This window comes from Anas platyrhynchos, chromosome 3 (assembly GCF_047663525.1).
Source record: "Anas platyrhynchos isolate ZD024472 breed Pekin duck chromosome 3, IASCAAS_PekinDuck_T2T, whole genome shotgun sequence".
Classification (NCBI taxonomy): domain Eukaryota; kingdom Metazoa; phylum Chordata; class Aves; order Anseriformes; family Anatidae; genus Anas; species Anas platyrhynchos.
The window spans coordinates 36404829-36419564 of record NC_092589.1 but is presented as its reverse complement, the minus strand read 5'-3'; the positions used below and the strand labels follow the sequence as shown (position 1 = coordinate 36419564).

Here is a 14736-nt window from a genome sequence, read left to right as displayed (position 1 = left end):
TGTACCACTAGACATTCATCTTCAACAGGACTTTATGCAGCTGATCCCAACCCTTGAGCCTGGTAGCACAGTTTTCATTCCCATCTCATTGTTCACTTGTCTAGTTCACACTTCATCAGTTTGCCAATGAGGATGTTATGGGAGATGGTGCCAAAAGCCTTGCTAAAGTCAAGATAAACAACATCCACTGCTCTCCCCTCATCAACTGAGGTAGTCATCTCATCACAGAAAGCTATCAGGTTCATCAAGCATGATTTCACTTTCATAAATCCATACTATATCCAATCACCTTCCTGTCCTTTATGCGTTTGGGAACAGTTTCCAGGATTATCTGCTCCATCACCTTCCCAGGGTGACCACCTATATCTCCCCAGATTATTACACTTCTTGAAAACAGCAGTAAAATTGCTTTCTACCAGTCTGCAGGAACTTCCCCTAATTGCCACAACTTTTCAAAGATAATCAAGAGTAGCCTTACAATGACATCAGCCAGTTTGCTTAGCATGTGTGGGTTCATCCCATCATGTCCCATAGACTTGCATATATCCATCTTAAGTGTCACCTAATCTGATCTTCCTCATTGCTCCATACTTTACTACTGATCTTGGAGGGGGGCTGGGATTGCTGCAGACAAGTCTTATCTGTAAAAGCCATGGTGAAGAAGGCAGCAAGTAGCTCAGCCGCTTCCATGTCCTTTGCCACAAGCTACACAGTGGATTCACATTTTCTCTTATTGTCCCCTTGCTGTTGCCAGTGTTTTAGAAGACCTTTTTTGTTGCTCAACAGATTCTGGATAGGCTTCAGCTTTCGTAAACTTCACTCATAAATGCTCACTGGCTAGCTGCCCTCCTTCGTCACCTGTCTCTGTTTCCAACTCTCCTACCCCTTTTATGGAAGCTGGTAAGTCATAAGAGAGGAGCATTCAACACTTCCTCCATCTCAGAACCCTATCATAAACAATATTCAGCATTATGTGTTTCAGTTTAGCACCTGGGGGATCTTCTAGGTGGTATAGCATAAAGTTCCACAGCAGGCTTTTTATGCATTTGAAAAACTGACTCTGAATCAAAGGAAGAATAATCTTAAAGCAAGCTTATTTGAAAGCTCTTCATGCTTAATGATGACGTTCACTGAACATGTTTTGAAGGTACTTTCAAAACAAGGTCTCATCTATACATTTTCACCATTTTCATCATGAGAAGAGAAAGAACCCCTGCAGTCAGTTTTACTTTCAAGGTAGGGGGCTAAGCAAGAACAAGTAATAAGCATGCTTCAGTGATTACTGGAAGTCACGGGGTGTTAGATTTTCTATTGCTCCGGATCTTCCATTATAAAGATGTTACCCCTCCATTATGGCTGTCCATTAGCATTCACTCTGAACATGACTCCACAAGATGTCATGAAAAAAAAGTATCAGGTCACAGTAATCAGGCTCCTAAATTGCCTATCTGGCACTGATACCAACCTTCTTGTTTTGTATTGGACAAAAGACCTCTGTTCCATTCTTATTTCTACATAATACAAGAGATTGAGGCACACATACAGTATACACAAAAGGAAACTGCAGCCAAAGGTACTTTCTGAAGTACTTTTGCAATGCTCCCTAACAAGCTCTATGTTTTTTTTCCAAATGATGCTAGTCTTTGATTGAAACAAAACACTAAAACAGATTCATTATCATGAAAATAAACTTATTTTCAAAATATGAGAGATATTGCACTTCCCAATAATTTATTAATCTGCATTGCTGTGTTAAACCTCCAGCATTGATATTTCAAAAGCAGTTGCAAGTCAAATAACTGTGTCCAGGGTCTTAAAGATTGCAAGTAAACAGGTTTAGAGGAAAAGAGTTTAATCCTGTAAAGAGTTTTAGATATCCAGAAAGATTAGATTTATTGGAAAGAGTTCTTCAGCACATACTTTTATGTCAATTAATTGTGAGGTAAATATTGATTCCATAATTTATAAAACACGTTTACCCATTCTAAACATGCAGCATCTTTACTACGAGTTTGAAGAGGGTAAGCAAACAGCATTTTTACATCAGAGGTTATCAAATTAGCAGTTACTACCACTACAGCTGAGATACAATACAAAAGATACTCAGAAATTTGAAATACAGACCATAATGCTCACCTAGGAAATTACAGATTAATGCACCTAGAAAAAAAACACATCACCTCACCAGAGATGTTTAGCAGGAATGAGACAGGAGCAAAACTGTCAAAAGCTCATGGCAGAAAGCAGGCAGGAAAAAAGTGGCAACTACATGGCAGTAGGACCCCTGGTGTGCAGGGAAGAGATGATTTCCACTCTTTGTCCCACACCACAAGGATCCCTAACCACTAACCACACAATGGTGGTTTCCATGTCTTCCCTTGAGGCCCTAATAGAAAAGATACAGCAATTCAAAATGAAAATGGGAATCCAGACTCAGCAATTTTGTTTTAGAGATTACCTCTGAGACAAGCTTGAAGCCAGCCAGGAAATTAAGGGGTCACAACAGTTGGCCTGACACTTCACACCATCCCCCACACCCCTGGATTTAAACATCTCTCCTAATCCACAAAAAGCATTACAACAGATAGAGCATAGAGGACATCCATGGCAGGTGTCAGCAGAGAGAAGACTGCAGGTCTCAGTGAGGAGAGGCCAGTGCCACCCCATGCTGGGCACAGATGTTTCCAACAGCTCTGCCAATCCTCCAAGCTGGTGGCATCTCTGTGAACACGTTTAAGAAAGGGCAAAACACTGCACTGGCAATGTAGACTGAGGGAAAGAGTGAGCGAACCAACCCTATAAACATCAAAGTCTGAGGAGATGGAGAGGGAAGAGGTGTTCGGGCATTGGAGCAGAGATTCCCCTGGAGCCTGTGGATCTATCACAGTAGATGTGGTGGGTTGACCTTGGCTGGCTGTCAGACACACATCCAGTTGCTCTCTCACTCCCCCTCCTCAACAGGACAGGGGGAGAAAATAAAGATGGAAAAGCTCATGGCTCAAGATCAAGACAGTAACTGGGAGAGGTAACAGCCAAAAGTGGGACTGGACATTAACAGAGTAGAAAAATTGGAAAAAAAAACAAACAAAAAAACCAACTCTTGTTGTGGTAAAGTGGTAACGGGACAAAGAGTGGAGATCTTCTGTGCATGTAAGTTGTCCACCTTTCTGGTATCATAATATTTTGATTTTGGAGTGAGGATTTTTCCTTCCCTTTCAAGCTAACAGCTTAATGAGAAAAGCAAAAGCTGTGCATGTAAGCAAAGCAAAATAAGGAATTTATTCAATTCTTCACATTGGCAGGCAGATGTCCAGTCACTTCCTGGAAAGCAGGGCCTCAGCACACAAAAAATAGTTACTTAGAAAGACTAATGTTATAACCACGAGTGTTCCCCTTCCTCCCTCCTCTCTTTTTCCCCAAATTTTTTTGGCTGAGCACACTGCTATATGACACAAGGTATTCCTTTGGTTGCATCAAGTTCAGCTGGCCTGGCTTTTTTACCTCCCAACCTCTTTCCCCTCACCAAGGTCAGCAGAGCAGGTGCAGGGGAAGAGAGAAAGCCTCAATATTGTGCAAATCCTGTTCTACAATAGCTAAAACACTGGTACATTATCTATGCTATTTCAGCCACAGATGCAAATAAAAGCACCATGCAGACTGCTATGAAGAAAGTTTCCTCCAACCCAGTCAGACACAATGTAGTCTCTATGCCTTGTTCCTTAGTATTTAACGTTGCCTTGTAGATAAAGTCTCTGCCATCATCTATACTTTCACCTTATGGTATTCTGAGAAAAAAAACCTCTCTGGAAGCAACATGAAACACCTTTCACTTTAAACCTTTTTGTCCATACCTACTAGAGGAAGACCTAACAGCTTTGCTGTTATCTCAGTTTTCAAACTGTACCATTATTATTATTAGCTATTCTTCACCAACAAGCATCCTGGTATTATTTTATTAATAGTCACTACCACTCAAACAACAAAAGCAGATGATAGCTTGGATTTCTGTGCTAAATTCAGCCCTTAAAAACTGTCTCTTATCTCATTTCCTCCTGTTAGATGGAGATAAAGAATGTATTTTACTGAGCCCCATTCCTATCTTTGTATTACAGAGAACTGACTACACTCGTGGCTTCTAAAGCTAATTTTATCCTTTCAAACACTGAGTAAGTAAAGCAGGGTTGATTTAAAGCTGTGTTTATAAGGGAGGGCTCTTACCTGTGTTAGCCCAGGGTAAATATGAGGGGCAGCTGACATTCACATAAGTGCCAGGTAATCCATCAGGCCAGCAGGCATAGTTGTCAAATGTTCTGTTGCAGAACTTGCCTTCTGCAGAGAGATGGAAGAGAGGATTATGTCACGGCCTTGCTTTAATAGTGCAATGAGGAAAAGGCTGAAGAGCAAGAGATAAAATGAGCATGTGCATTTAAGCCATAATAGTATTACACAATTAAAATTTGGAGTTCAAAAATTTTGGACAAATGTGTCTCACTTAGCCCTATACAACAGGAAAGTTGAAAAAATTAGTTGACTAAATTGAAGGACAAGAAAGGCAGATCAATATTGGTCCATTCCTATCTTTTCTCTTTTACACTCTCCTATGTCTCAGTTGGATTTAAAATCATTTTTGCTGTGAATATTGTAGATAACCATTCCTGAGAACTGGCTCAGAGTCATGCAGTTGGAAAGTCTAGCCTAATACATAGATCCATCAACAAAATAGCCACACACAACCATAACTTTGCATTACAGCTTAATCAACATGAGAATACTTCAACTTCAGATTTATTAAACTGTCATTCTTAGAGGGCAGCATTCAACCGCTCAGCAGGATAATGGAGCAGAGGGAGATAAATGTTTCCTGGCCACTGTTGTCATCAGCTACTGCTTTCACTCTGCCATAATAATATAGTTAAGAGAAGGAAAATTAACAGTTTTGAAATAATTCTTCACAGACATAACTTTAGACCCATTCATTTCTTCCAGTGTGTCACAAAAGCACTGAAGCATAGAAGTGCCTGTACTGTGCCCAGTTGTGAGCATCACTGACAAGTCACCAGTGTCCTCTAAACACTACAGTGCTGGCAGACCACAGCTGCTCTCGGCACATTACAGGAGTTCAACTACTAAGACATGCTGCATTCTCATTTGCTCTAAAGCATCTTATTTTTTTGTTTTAAAATCCATTTCAACATTTTACAACGCTCAGCATAATTTATACAGCGAGATCAACATGGTCCTGGGTTTCCTAACACTTATACTCTTCCAACCCTGACCCTCTACAAAAGTTGCAGAATTGTATTAGTGTGCTACTTTGACACGCTACAACAACCATTTGCCACTCTTGCAAGACACTCTTCACAATGAAATTCTTTCTACAAAATTCTTCCTCTCAGGAGAGGGAAGAGATCAGGCTGAAGCAAATGGGATAAAGAAGAGATTGGACAATAAGCTGGAGAAGTCTTTTCAAGTTCACAATCACTCCCTTGCTACTGTTAGCATGAATTTTAATAACACATCCTATCCTACCAAGGAAGCTCACCTGCTGCAATGGGGGGTGCCTCATACAAATATTTCAGGCATTGGCGCTGGTACTCCCTCCACTTCTGCATAACACCAGAGAGGGATCCATCGGAACTCTGAAAGAGAAATCATGAGTCTGACATTGTAGGTATTTACATACCATTTTTTATGTAGCCTAAGTAGGTCGTTGTGAAGACACCAAAACAGCACTGCTTATGATAAATGTTGCAAGATGCTGTTATGTGTTTAATTGCAAATAAAGTCACTTTCTATTTGTACCACACAGAACTGGAAAAAAACAAAACAAAAAACAAACAAACAACAACCAAAAAAAAAAGATAAAAGAAAAAAAACACGACCAGCTATGCTGTGCACTCAGCAAGACCAAATTAAGTTAGCTTTGCCATCTTTAAGTTAGGTTTGGCATCTCAAAACGTAGAATGGTTTGAATTTGAAGGAACCTCAGAGATCACGTAGTTCCAGTCCCTCTTCCATTACACTAGGTTGCCTAAATCCAACCTGGCCTTGAACACCTGCAAGGATGGGGCATCCACAGCTTTTCTGGGCGATCTGTGCCAGTGCCTCACCAATGCTTGAAATTGCCTTGACTCAGGTCCTTGCACTTGGCCTTGTTGAATTTCATGAGGTACACATGGGCTCAATGTCTTAAGCCTGTCAAAGTTTCTCTGGATGGTCCCTCTTCCCTCCAGCATGTCAACCGCACCACTCAACTTGGTGTCACCCAAAAACTTGCTGAGGGTGCACTTAAGTTTCACTGTCCATGCCACTTACAAACATGTTAAATAATACCAGTCCCAATACAGACCTCTCAGAAACACAACTTATCACTGATCTCCACTTGGGCATGAAGCCACTGACCACAGCTTTGAGTGTGACCATCCAGCCAATTCCTTACCCAGGTGGTCCATCCATCAAATCCATGTCTCTCCAATTTAGAGAGAAGGATGTTGTGCAGGACAGTGTCAAATTCTTTGCACAAGTCCAGGCAGATTACATTAGTTGCTCTTCCCTTACACACAAACACTGTAACCCCATTATAGAAGGCCACCAAATTTGTCAGGCATGATTTGCCCTTAGTGAAATCATGCTGGTTGTCACCTTTGTTCTCTGTGTACCTTAGCATAGCTTCCAAGAGGTTCGGATCCTGGATTTTACTGAGTAAGAGGGTAGGACTAACTGGCCTGTAGTTCTATCTTCCTTTCCTCCCTTTTTAAAAACTGGAGCTGTTTCCCCTTTTCTAGTCAGTGGGAACTTCATATTACCACAACTTTTCAGATATGATGGACAGCAGCTTAACAACTTCATCTGATAGTTCACTCAGGACCTTCAGATTCATCTTAGGTCCCATAGACTTGTACATTTTCAGGTTCCTTAGTCTCAAACCTGATCTTCTTCTACACCATGGGTGTTTCTTCATCCTCCGAGTCCCCACCTTTGGATTTTGTGAATTGAACGGTGTGGCTAGAGCACTTTCTGGTGAAAATTGAGGCAAAAAAGTCATTGAGTAACTCAGCCTTCTCTGCATTCCAGGTAACCGGGTCTCTCATTTCTTCAGCAGAGGGGCCCCATGCTTCCCCTAGTCTTCTTTTTAATCACTGATATACTTGTAGAAGCATTTCTTGTTGCTTTTGACATCCTTGGCCAGACTTAATTCTATCTGGGCTTTAGCTTTCCTAGATGTGCCCCAACTGTGAGATTTATTGCCTCATGAAAATACGGGGACAGAAGCAAGTCCTCTTAGAAAAAGATTTCTTTCCAAAAGCAATACTTCTGCTATCCTATAAATGAGACCAAGAAAATTCACTATATTCAGCTGATATTCCCCAAGCACTATTCCAGAACACGAAAGAAAGCTTTTCCAGCTCAGTTTTCCTCCCATGAACAACAGCTTTCCATATACCCAGCATATTCTCCTGAAGGCACAGAGAGAGCAAGGACCTCCTTTTGGCACAGTTTGGCAGGCTGCAGACTGCAGTGTTGCATTTCCCAAGTACCAAGGGGCAGGAGCAGTAGAAACATTTTCTGCACGAGCACAAGTGAAGCCAGCTGTTGTTAAACGACAGAACATAGTGCTGGGTGCTCGCTGAACCCTAACAGATGCTTCACCTGGCTCACAGAGGCCCAAGCTCATCCACTGCATTTAAGGAAAAAGACAGCAGCTCTCCCCTGCCTATATTTATGCAAACTGAATTACAAATGTAAGGATTACTGGGCTGTACGCAATCGATAAAGCAGCTAACTCAGCATTCCTATCCCAGAGAAAAGCCCAGCATGGATGTCTCAGACATAAGTCTAACAGCATGAACCAAATGGTACAACACTAATAGTGACTGGAGGAAAAGTCATTTAATCCCAGCTGTTGATCAGTTTATGAAGTGAAGCGTGAGGATTGATAATCCTTGTAATTCTATTCTCATAGCTTCAACTGCTAATTTTTGTTTTCCTTTGTGCTCCTGAACTTTTTTTTTTTTCAGATGGTTAGAAAAAACAGGGCCTGGGAAGGGTTGTTTAAAACCATGTTGTCATTTTAAACTTACACCACATTTTAGGAAAGGCAAACTGAATGCTGTCCACTACAACTAATGTGACTTTAAAAGATGGCAGTGTAATCACTCTGATATAAAAGAAGTAAAAGCAGCATTTTTGGATGATAGACTTCAAATCCATTATTCTCTTTTCTTGTGTCATTCCAGTTAAAAAGTTTGGAGGGAAAAAAAAAAGTAAACAGCACCGCCACCACATGCATCATGCTTCTGCCTGGATTAAGCCACAACATCTACTTACAAAGATGTTCTTGGACATGTGATGAGAAGTACAACATGTAGTAGATATCTGTGTTGCATTTGAAGAATGGTAGCTGCCTGCACTTACAAGCAACTTTTAACTGTAACTAGGACCTCATGGCCATAATTTTTGAAGAATTTAGCCAACTCCCACTGAAGTCAAAACAAGTACAAGCCTGTGGATCTTTCAAACTCTGACCCTTGTCTCCCCGATTTAAATCATCCTGGTCACATCTTATCTATGCCAATAAACACTGCCAAAGTTTGTCTGCAATAAAGTTCTCAGTATAAAAATGAATGCATCCTAGCAAATGTTAACCCCATGTGTGTACAGAATGAAATAAATTGAAGCATAGTGATTTATGCTCAACATACCTGAAGGACAAAGAGAACATTATCTAAATTAGGGTTAGGGATGCACGTGGAACAACATACAACCAAGAACTCCAGAACTAAAATTCCATCTACATAGGCTGAATAACAAATGAACGACTGGTATGGAGAGACAGAAGAACTTTCAAACCCAGGTTTGTCCCAGATAGGATTTTAAAAGTAACTTTCAGGTTATGTATTGTTTAATGCTTCATCTTACAAGGGTAGATATTGAAGTTGAACAAGACTGTTTTACCACCCTCTCATCACCATACAAATTTTTCAAGATCATAATTCAGAACGAACTCTTAAATTATGACTCAGAATAATTTCTCAATCTATTCAGTGTCACACATCTTCCCCAAAGATAACTGTTGATTGTGCACACAAATGACTATATCAAGTTAATCCAAATTCTGCTTTTCTTTTAATAATTTAAAAAGCAAAAGATGCATACAGATTTCATTTAGAGACTACTTTTTAAAATACTGCCATAAACCTAAAACTATTAGCTAAGAGAAAACTAGCTCTTTGGAGTCAGAAAAGCTTTGAAACAAAGTACCTTCTTCTAAATCAAGTTTTCATCTATTGTCTTCATGAGTACAGGAATAACCAGTTTTAATTACAGTTTAGGAAAAAAAGCAAGCCTCTATTCCTTCATTTAATGAAAAAGTAGAAACATTCTATTTAGAGGGGTTTCTCATAATGGGAGAAGACAACTCTAAGAAGGAGATTAGCAAACTATAAGAGTAAAATAATTAGAAATGCCTTTTTGTGGAGATGACTGATTTGGTAGACAAGTTCCTATTATCTGTAGTTGGTAGTATTAAGACAACCAAATATAAGTCCCAGGACTACATAGGTTGAACTCTCTATTGAACAGGTTACTTTGCTTCAACTACATGCCACATTTTGTTACCAAATTAGTTTAAATTTGATTTTATTATATCCTAATCTCCCATTCTCAGAGATTTTGGCTCACATGACCACAAACTGTCACTTACACACAGATTTACAGTGAGAGCTGTTGTTCAACTAAGAGGTACTATATTTTCTTGGTAAGTGATTTAACTCCTCCTGCAATATCAAAGTACTAAGCATGCTGATATGAAGGCAAGACCCTCTGGGTCAGTACACAGAACCTGGAGCAAATGCTATATCACATTATTAATCATAGGACTCATTTTTATTGGTAAAAGCGCCACTTCATTGTATTTTGTTTGTGTCATCTCCCCTCACCCTCCAGTTATACTTAGCCACAGGAAGAAAAGCATTACCAGTAGTTTTGCTGGATGAGGATATATCAAAGAGTCTCTGGAAGAGGATGGAAACATGGCTGACTACTTCAGGTGGAGGAGTCAGAAAGCAAGAATGGATGAAGGACATTAAGTAGGTGAGTAATGGCACAGCCTACGTAGCATAAAGTGGATGCAGGAAAATTAAGACAGGCAAGAGCACAGACTGTGAGGCTTTCAGTGTAGGTATATAATTAAGCGTAATTAATCTTTAGTGATAAATTAGCTCACTCAGTAGTCTGAAGACAGAATTATTTACAAAGCCTTAACACTTTTATAGAAAATCCTCTTTCTGTAGCCATCATTTATCTTCATAGATCCTACTGTAACAGAAAGCATTTTAATCACTTTCTAACATCTTTGAAACTACTCCCGCTCTGACAGAAAAAGCATCCATGGAGATCCCAGGAAAGCCATGCTACAAAGGCACTACTTTAATATAGTGAAATCTGAGCACAGGATATAAGGGGCTTGAAGGGGCTGAGACTGGATAAAATACACCATGAAATTTCAGAGTGGAAGGGAAACTTCTCAGTTTCAGATACAGCTAGCAACTCCCAGGATTACCATCTTTCCTCTTCACCCATCACCATATAAAACATCTTACAGGAGATAGAAAGCAAAATACCTCTTTATGTTTGCATTTGTTTTCTTCAATTATTATCTTCTAAATGGCAACACTTCCTTTTATCCTGGAAATACTGTTGAGTTACTTTTAAAATTTTATTTATTTATTTTAAGAAGAGGCCAATAAAACATCCAATACAACATTAATTCAAGACTTTACCACTCAGAATCAGCACAGCAGAGTCCAAGATACCTGAAGACTGCACATTGCTACCTGTGTGTTCATTCCGATTTGACATTCCTTCTTGTATAATAAGAATCATTTTGCATTGCCTGTTGTGTCAGTATAAGCTGTGCATCTGCTGCAATGAAAGGCAAATTGGAAGCAAGTTAGACACCTCGCAGCTTTATTCTAACTCCTAGCATAGACATAGGCTTAGATTTACAAGAGTTTTGTCCTCAGTTCACAGCCCAAACTGGGGAGAGCACAACACTGCAATTCCAGAAATATTTGTTGTGACATTTCATCCCAGAAAATTCAAGGTGATTATGTCACAAAAGGAAGTATACACACTTGACTTGTAACAGATAAGAGATAATCAATATCTTGATGAAAATAGTGATTTAACAGGGTTTAATCTTCAGACATCAATTTAACAGAAGTCCTAAATGTGACATTAACTAGATCCATGATGGCAAGGTCACCTGATTATTTACTGCATAGAGGACATGGTCAGACTAAAAACATCAGAAAGACCCTCACGGTGAGTCACGAGTTTCATAATGAAGTCCATTTGGCCATCCAAACTCCAAGAAGTCTAGATACAGCCACATCCTATGCCAATCACAGAGCTAACAGTTTATGCCTGAAGGACTATACGCACTATCAATCCTTTATATCACTTCACTAAGATAACAAAAGTTTCAGCATGCTTAGAAAATTACTTGCAAAGTTTCAACAAGCTAGCTATTAGTCACTTACTGAACATCTGTCACAGGCAAGGAATCTCTCAACCTCAAGGAGTAACCTTGGAAGGCATCCCCTACTCAAGAAGATCCTGGTATGCAAATCCTGGTATGCAGCCCGCCTGAGCTGCCATACAGGAGAGCTCAACAGGCTCCAGGCAGTCCAGAATTTGTGGGGCAAGATGACTGAACATTTGTCATATTCACATACCAGCCATATTTGGTTGGTGCATGCTCCATTAGCATGCTCCTTGGATCCATCTCTCCCAAATGAGCCTTGAGCCAGGTTCAGCTATCACAACCAGACACATTCATCACTGCCACCACCGATGGTTATTGCCCAACCAAGGTCACAGGTGAAAGGTGGGTGGGGGAAGGAAGTAAGCTGCCACAGATCAGTCTCCCCCATCAGAAAGAATGATTTACACATTTCATCAATGTCAGAGAAAATTAATTTCTGTAGAGGTTAAATACAGTCAAGCTTTGGGAAAACACTTTCCTTCAACAGTATCTCTGGGAGTAGAAGTTTTAAAAAAAAAAAAAAAAAAAAAGTGGCTGTACCACAGCAAAATTCTGTAACAGGGCAATCTAATCAGAGGACAAAGTTGCTCCCCCTGCGATTTATCATAATTTTTCTCCACTTCTAATTCACAGCAAATACGAAAGCATATGAATGGCAGGATGCTCTTACTAGCTCCCTAAACACATTGGTCAAGACCCAACTTCTGTTATTATACACCTGTTAGAGAAGTCCTGCAAGTATTGATGCTCAACTGCCTATTTGAATAAGTTACAGTTTTTCAGCAGTTGCAGCAACAGCAAAAAAAACTAATTGCTCCTTATTAGAGTGCTTTGCCCCACTGTTCATGACATGAGAAATCAACCTTCTAGAAGATCAGTCCTTCCAGTGCAATGCTTCTTGAAAAACAAAGAGTCTGGAAATATGTAAGCATAGTAGGAGGCTTTATGGTTTGCCACACATACCCCACATATGCACAATTTAACTTGATTTTGTAACTACTTAATCCACTGCACAGACAGTGAATGATTTATAAGGAGATTAATGAATCCATTATAGACAACACCACTAACAGTCCAATCCCTTTAAAGGCTGAAGGTATGTCAAAGGGGAGGTGCATAAAACAACGTCAGTGCTACCTGTATTACATATAGTACCAGAGAAGTATCATTCGATACCTCTGCAATACCTTTACCAGAGATCATAAAATGAGATCACACTTCAGAACATCTGATATCTCCCAGATTTCCATGTTCATCACTTTCTCTTCACATATTACATCACCCAATTTTGAGTTTAATGTAATTATCTGACATTATGGAAGACTAAGTGACACTTTTGAGATAAAGACATTATGCTTAGCCCCTTCTTTAGAGCTGCTTGACTGACCAGATAATATAACATTCATTATTCTTCCCAAGTCGTATTTTACAAGATACTTTGTCAGCAGTTGGATCACTCTGCACAAGTCCCTCACTCTTCAGAAAAAAAACAAACAGTGGATCAAAACAGCTTTTCTTTCAGAGAAGAGTCTATTGCCAGCTTCTAGCTTTTCCTGTAAACACTTCTGTTCCTTGGTTACTAATTGAGCCAATGACTTCAGTAGCTCAAGAGCACCACAGAAAAAACACCCTTTCAACATCCTCTCTGATAGCAAATGCAGCAAATTATGAGCTCCTCACAAAAGGTGCTACTGAATTCAGCAAGAAACTCCCTGACTATAGGGAGTTGACCTTCCTCCTAAGCTGCAACAGCATTACACTTACAATGAGACCTTCAAGAAGGAGAAGTCCCAGGACTTGGATAAACAGAAATCTTGAGTACAATGTTCACCAGCTGTCTAACCCTGGAGACCCTTCTCTCTATTCCATCCCTCTTAGATTTTATGACATCAACCTTTTGAACTCAAAGCTTCAAAAGCAAACTCAACTACCACTTAAAGCTTATCAATGCACAGAAGAGACACTGCTTTAACTTTTCTCTTCAGAGGTACTCACCTGAATTTGACAGCACACCTCTGGTGTGAACAGTAACACTGGGCTTTCAATAAAGACACACAAAATAGCACCCCCCTCCCCCCAACAATTCCATTTCATCCTCCACCCAAGCAGCTTCAAAATATCCCATCCAAATAGCACTCAGAGTGCAAACAGCACCCCAGTCAAGGACAAAAATACACATAATTTATTTAAAATCAGAAGCATAATCTCAAGGCATTCCTCTCTCCCAGTTGAAAATAGTGTCTGCACGTCATCCTGCCTGTATGCATCCTGGCACAGCTTCAAAAGAAAGGGCGGAATGTGCTCCCATGGGAGCCTATAAGGCAAACAGCACAGAGCACTTTCCCCCTCTGCTCCTCATCCCCATTTTCTTTGCTGAATTACAAAAGAGGATAAGCATATACACCTCCCAAAGAAGGTTAGGAACTGCGGGTTTCCAAATGTAGAAAGCATCTGTGCTGAGATTTGGGTCAGGCATTTTAAAGAACCCCCACCCCCCAAAAAAAACCTGATTTGAGACATATTCTTGTTTTCAGTACTTCTGGTGGCTAGGCAGGGGCAGCTCCCAGTTCAACTGACTTATCATTGCACAAATTCTTCCAAATACATACACTGTCTGAACAGGTGGGAGGATTCAGCCCTGACCACAGTGGTTTCCTCTCCAGGACCAAACATCTCAGGTCTGTCCTACGATGCTTCAATCATGTTTTGAAACCTACCAGTCCTCTCTTCCTATCCTCAAATTTTGTTTTGACAAGGCATATTTCAGTAAGAATAATATCTCCTGGCTCCCATTATTTTCTGGATCAAGGCAAAGTATTTGGCATTCAAAGGCACAGATGTCAAAGCAAACTGCTTTAATACCTAAATCAACTTTCATAGTATACTGTAATAAAATCAAGGGTATAAAGTGGAGCCTAATATTTCAGCATGCTAAAAAATAAAGCATTATGTTCTAGAGATGTTAAAAAACAAACAAAAAACCTCCCTTAGGTCAGGTAGGGCAGCCTGAAAATTTGGTACTAACCTACCTTCAAAAGGTTATTCTATCATTTGTCTTCAGTGATGGACATACTTCGGAAGACGACTTACCCACAAAGGTTCTCTGCCCCATAAAGAATTTTTTCCAGCCCAGATAGAGGTTTCTTCTTTGATTACTGTAGGACCCACGAATCCACATGCTTATACAT

General features: G+C 40.0%; 1 protein-coding gene across 4 annotated transcripts in view; it reads right to left on the bottom strand.

Moving 5' to 3' along the window:
* Window positions 1-14736, bottom strand: part of LOC140002140 (glucagon-like peptide 1 receptor) — an 89425-nt gene that overhangs the window by 51895 nt on the left and 22794 nt on the right. For all 4 annotated transcript variants that reach the window (XM_072035708.1, XM_072035707.1, XM_072035709.1 and 1 more), the window contains exons 2-3: window positions 5543-5639; window positions 4219-4329 (exon numbers count right to left, since the gene is read on the bottom strand). In XM_072035708.1, the coding sequence (XP_071891809.1) occupies window positions 4219-4329; window positions 5543-5612 (181 nt within the window). In that variant the 5' untranslated portion in view covers window positions 5613-5639. The remainder of the gene's footprint in view (window positions 1-4218; window positions 4330-5542; window positions 5640-14736) is intronic.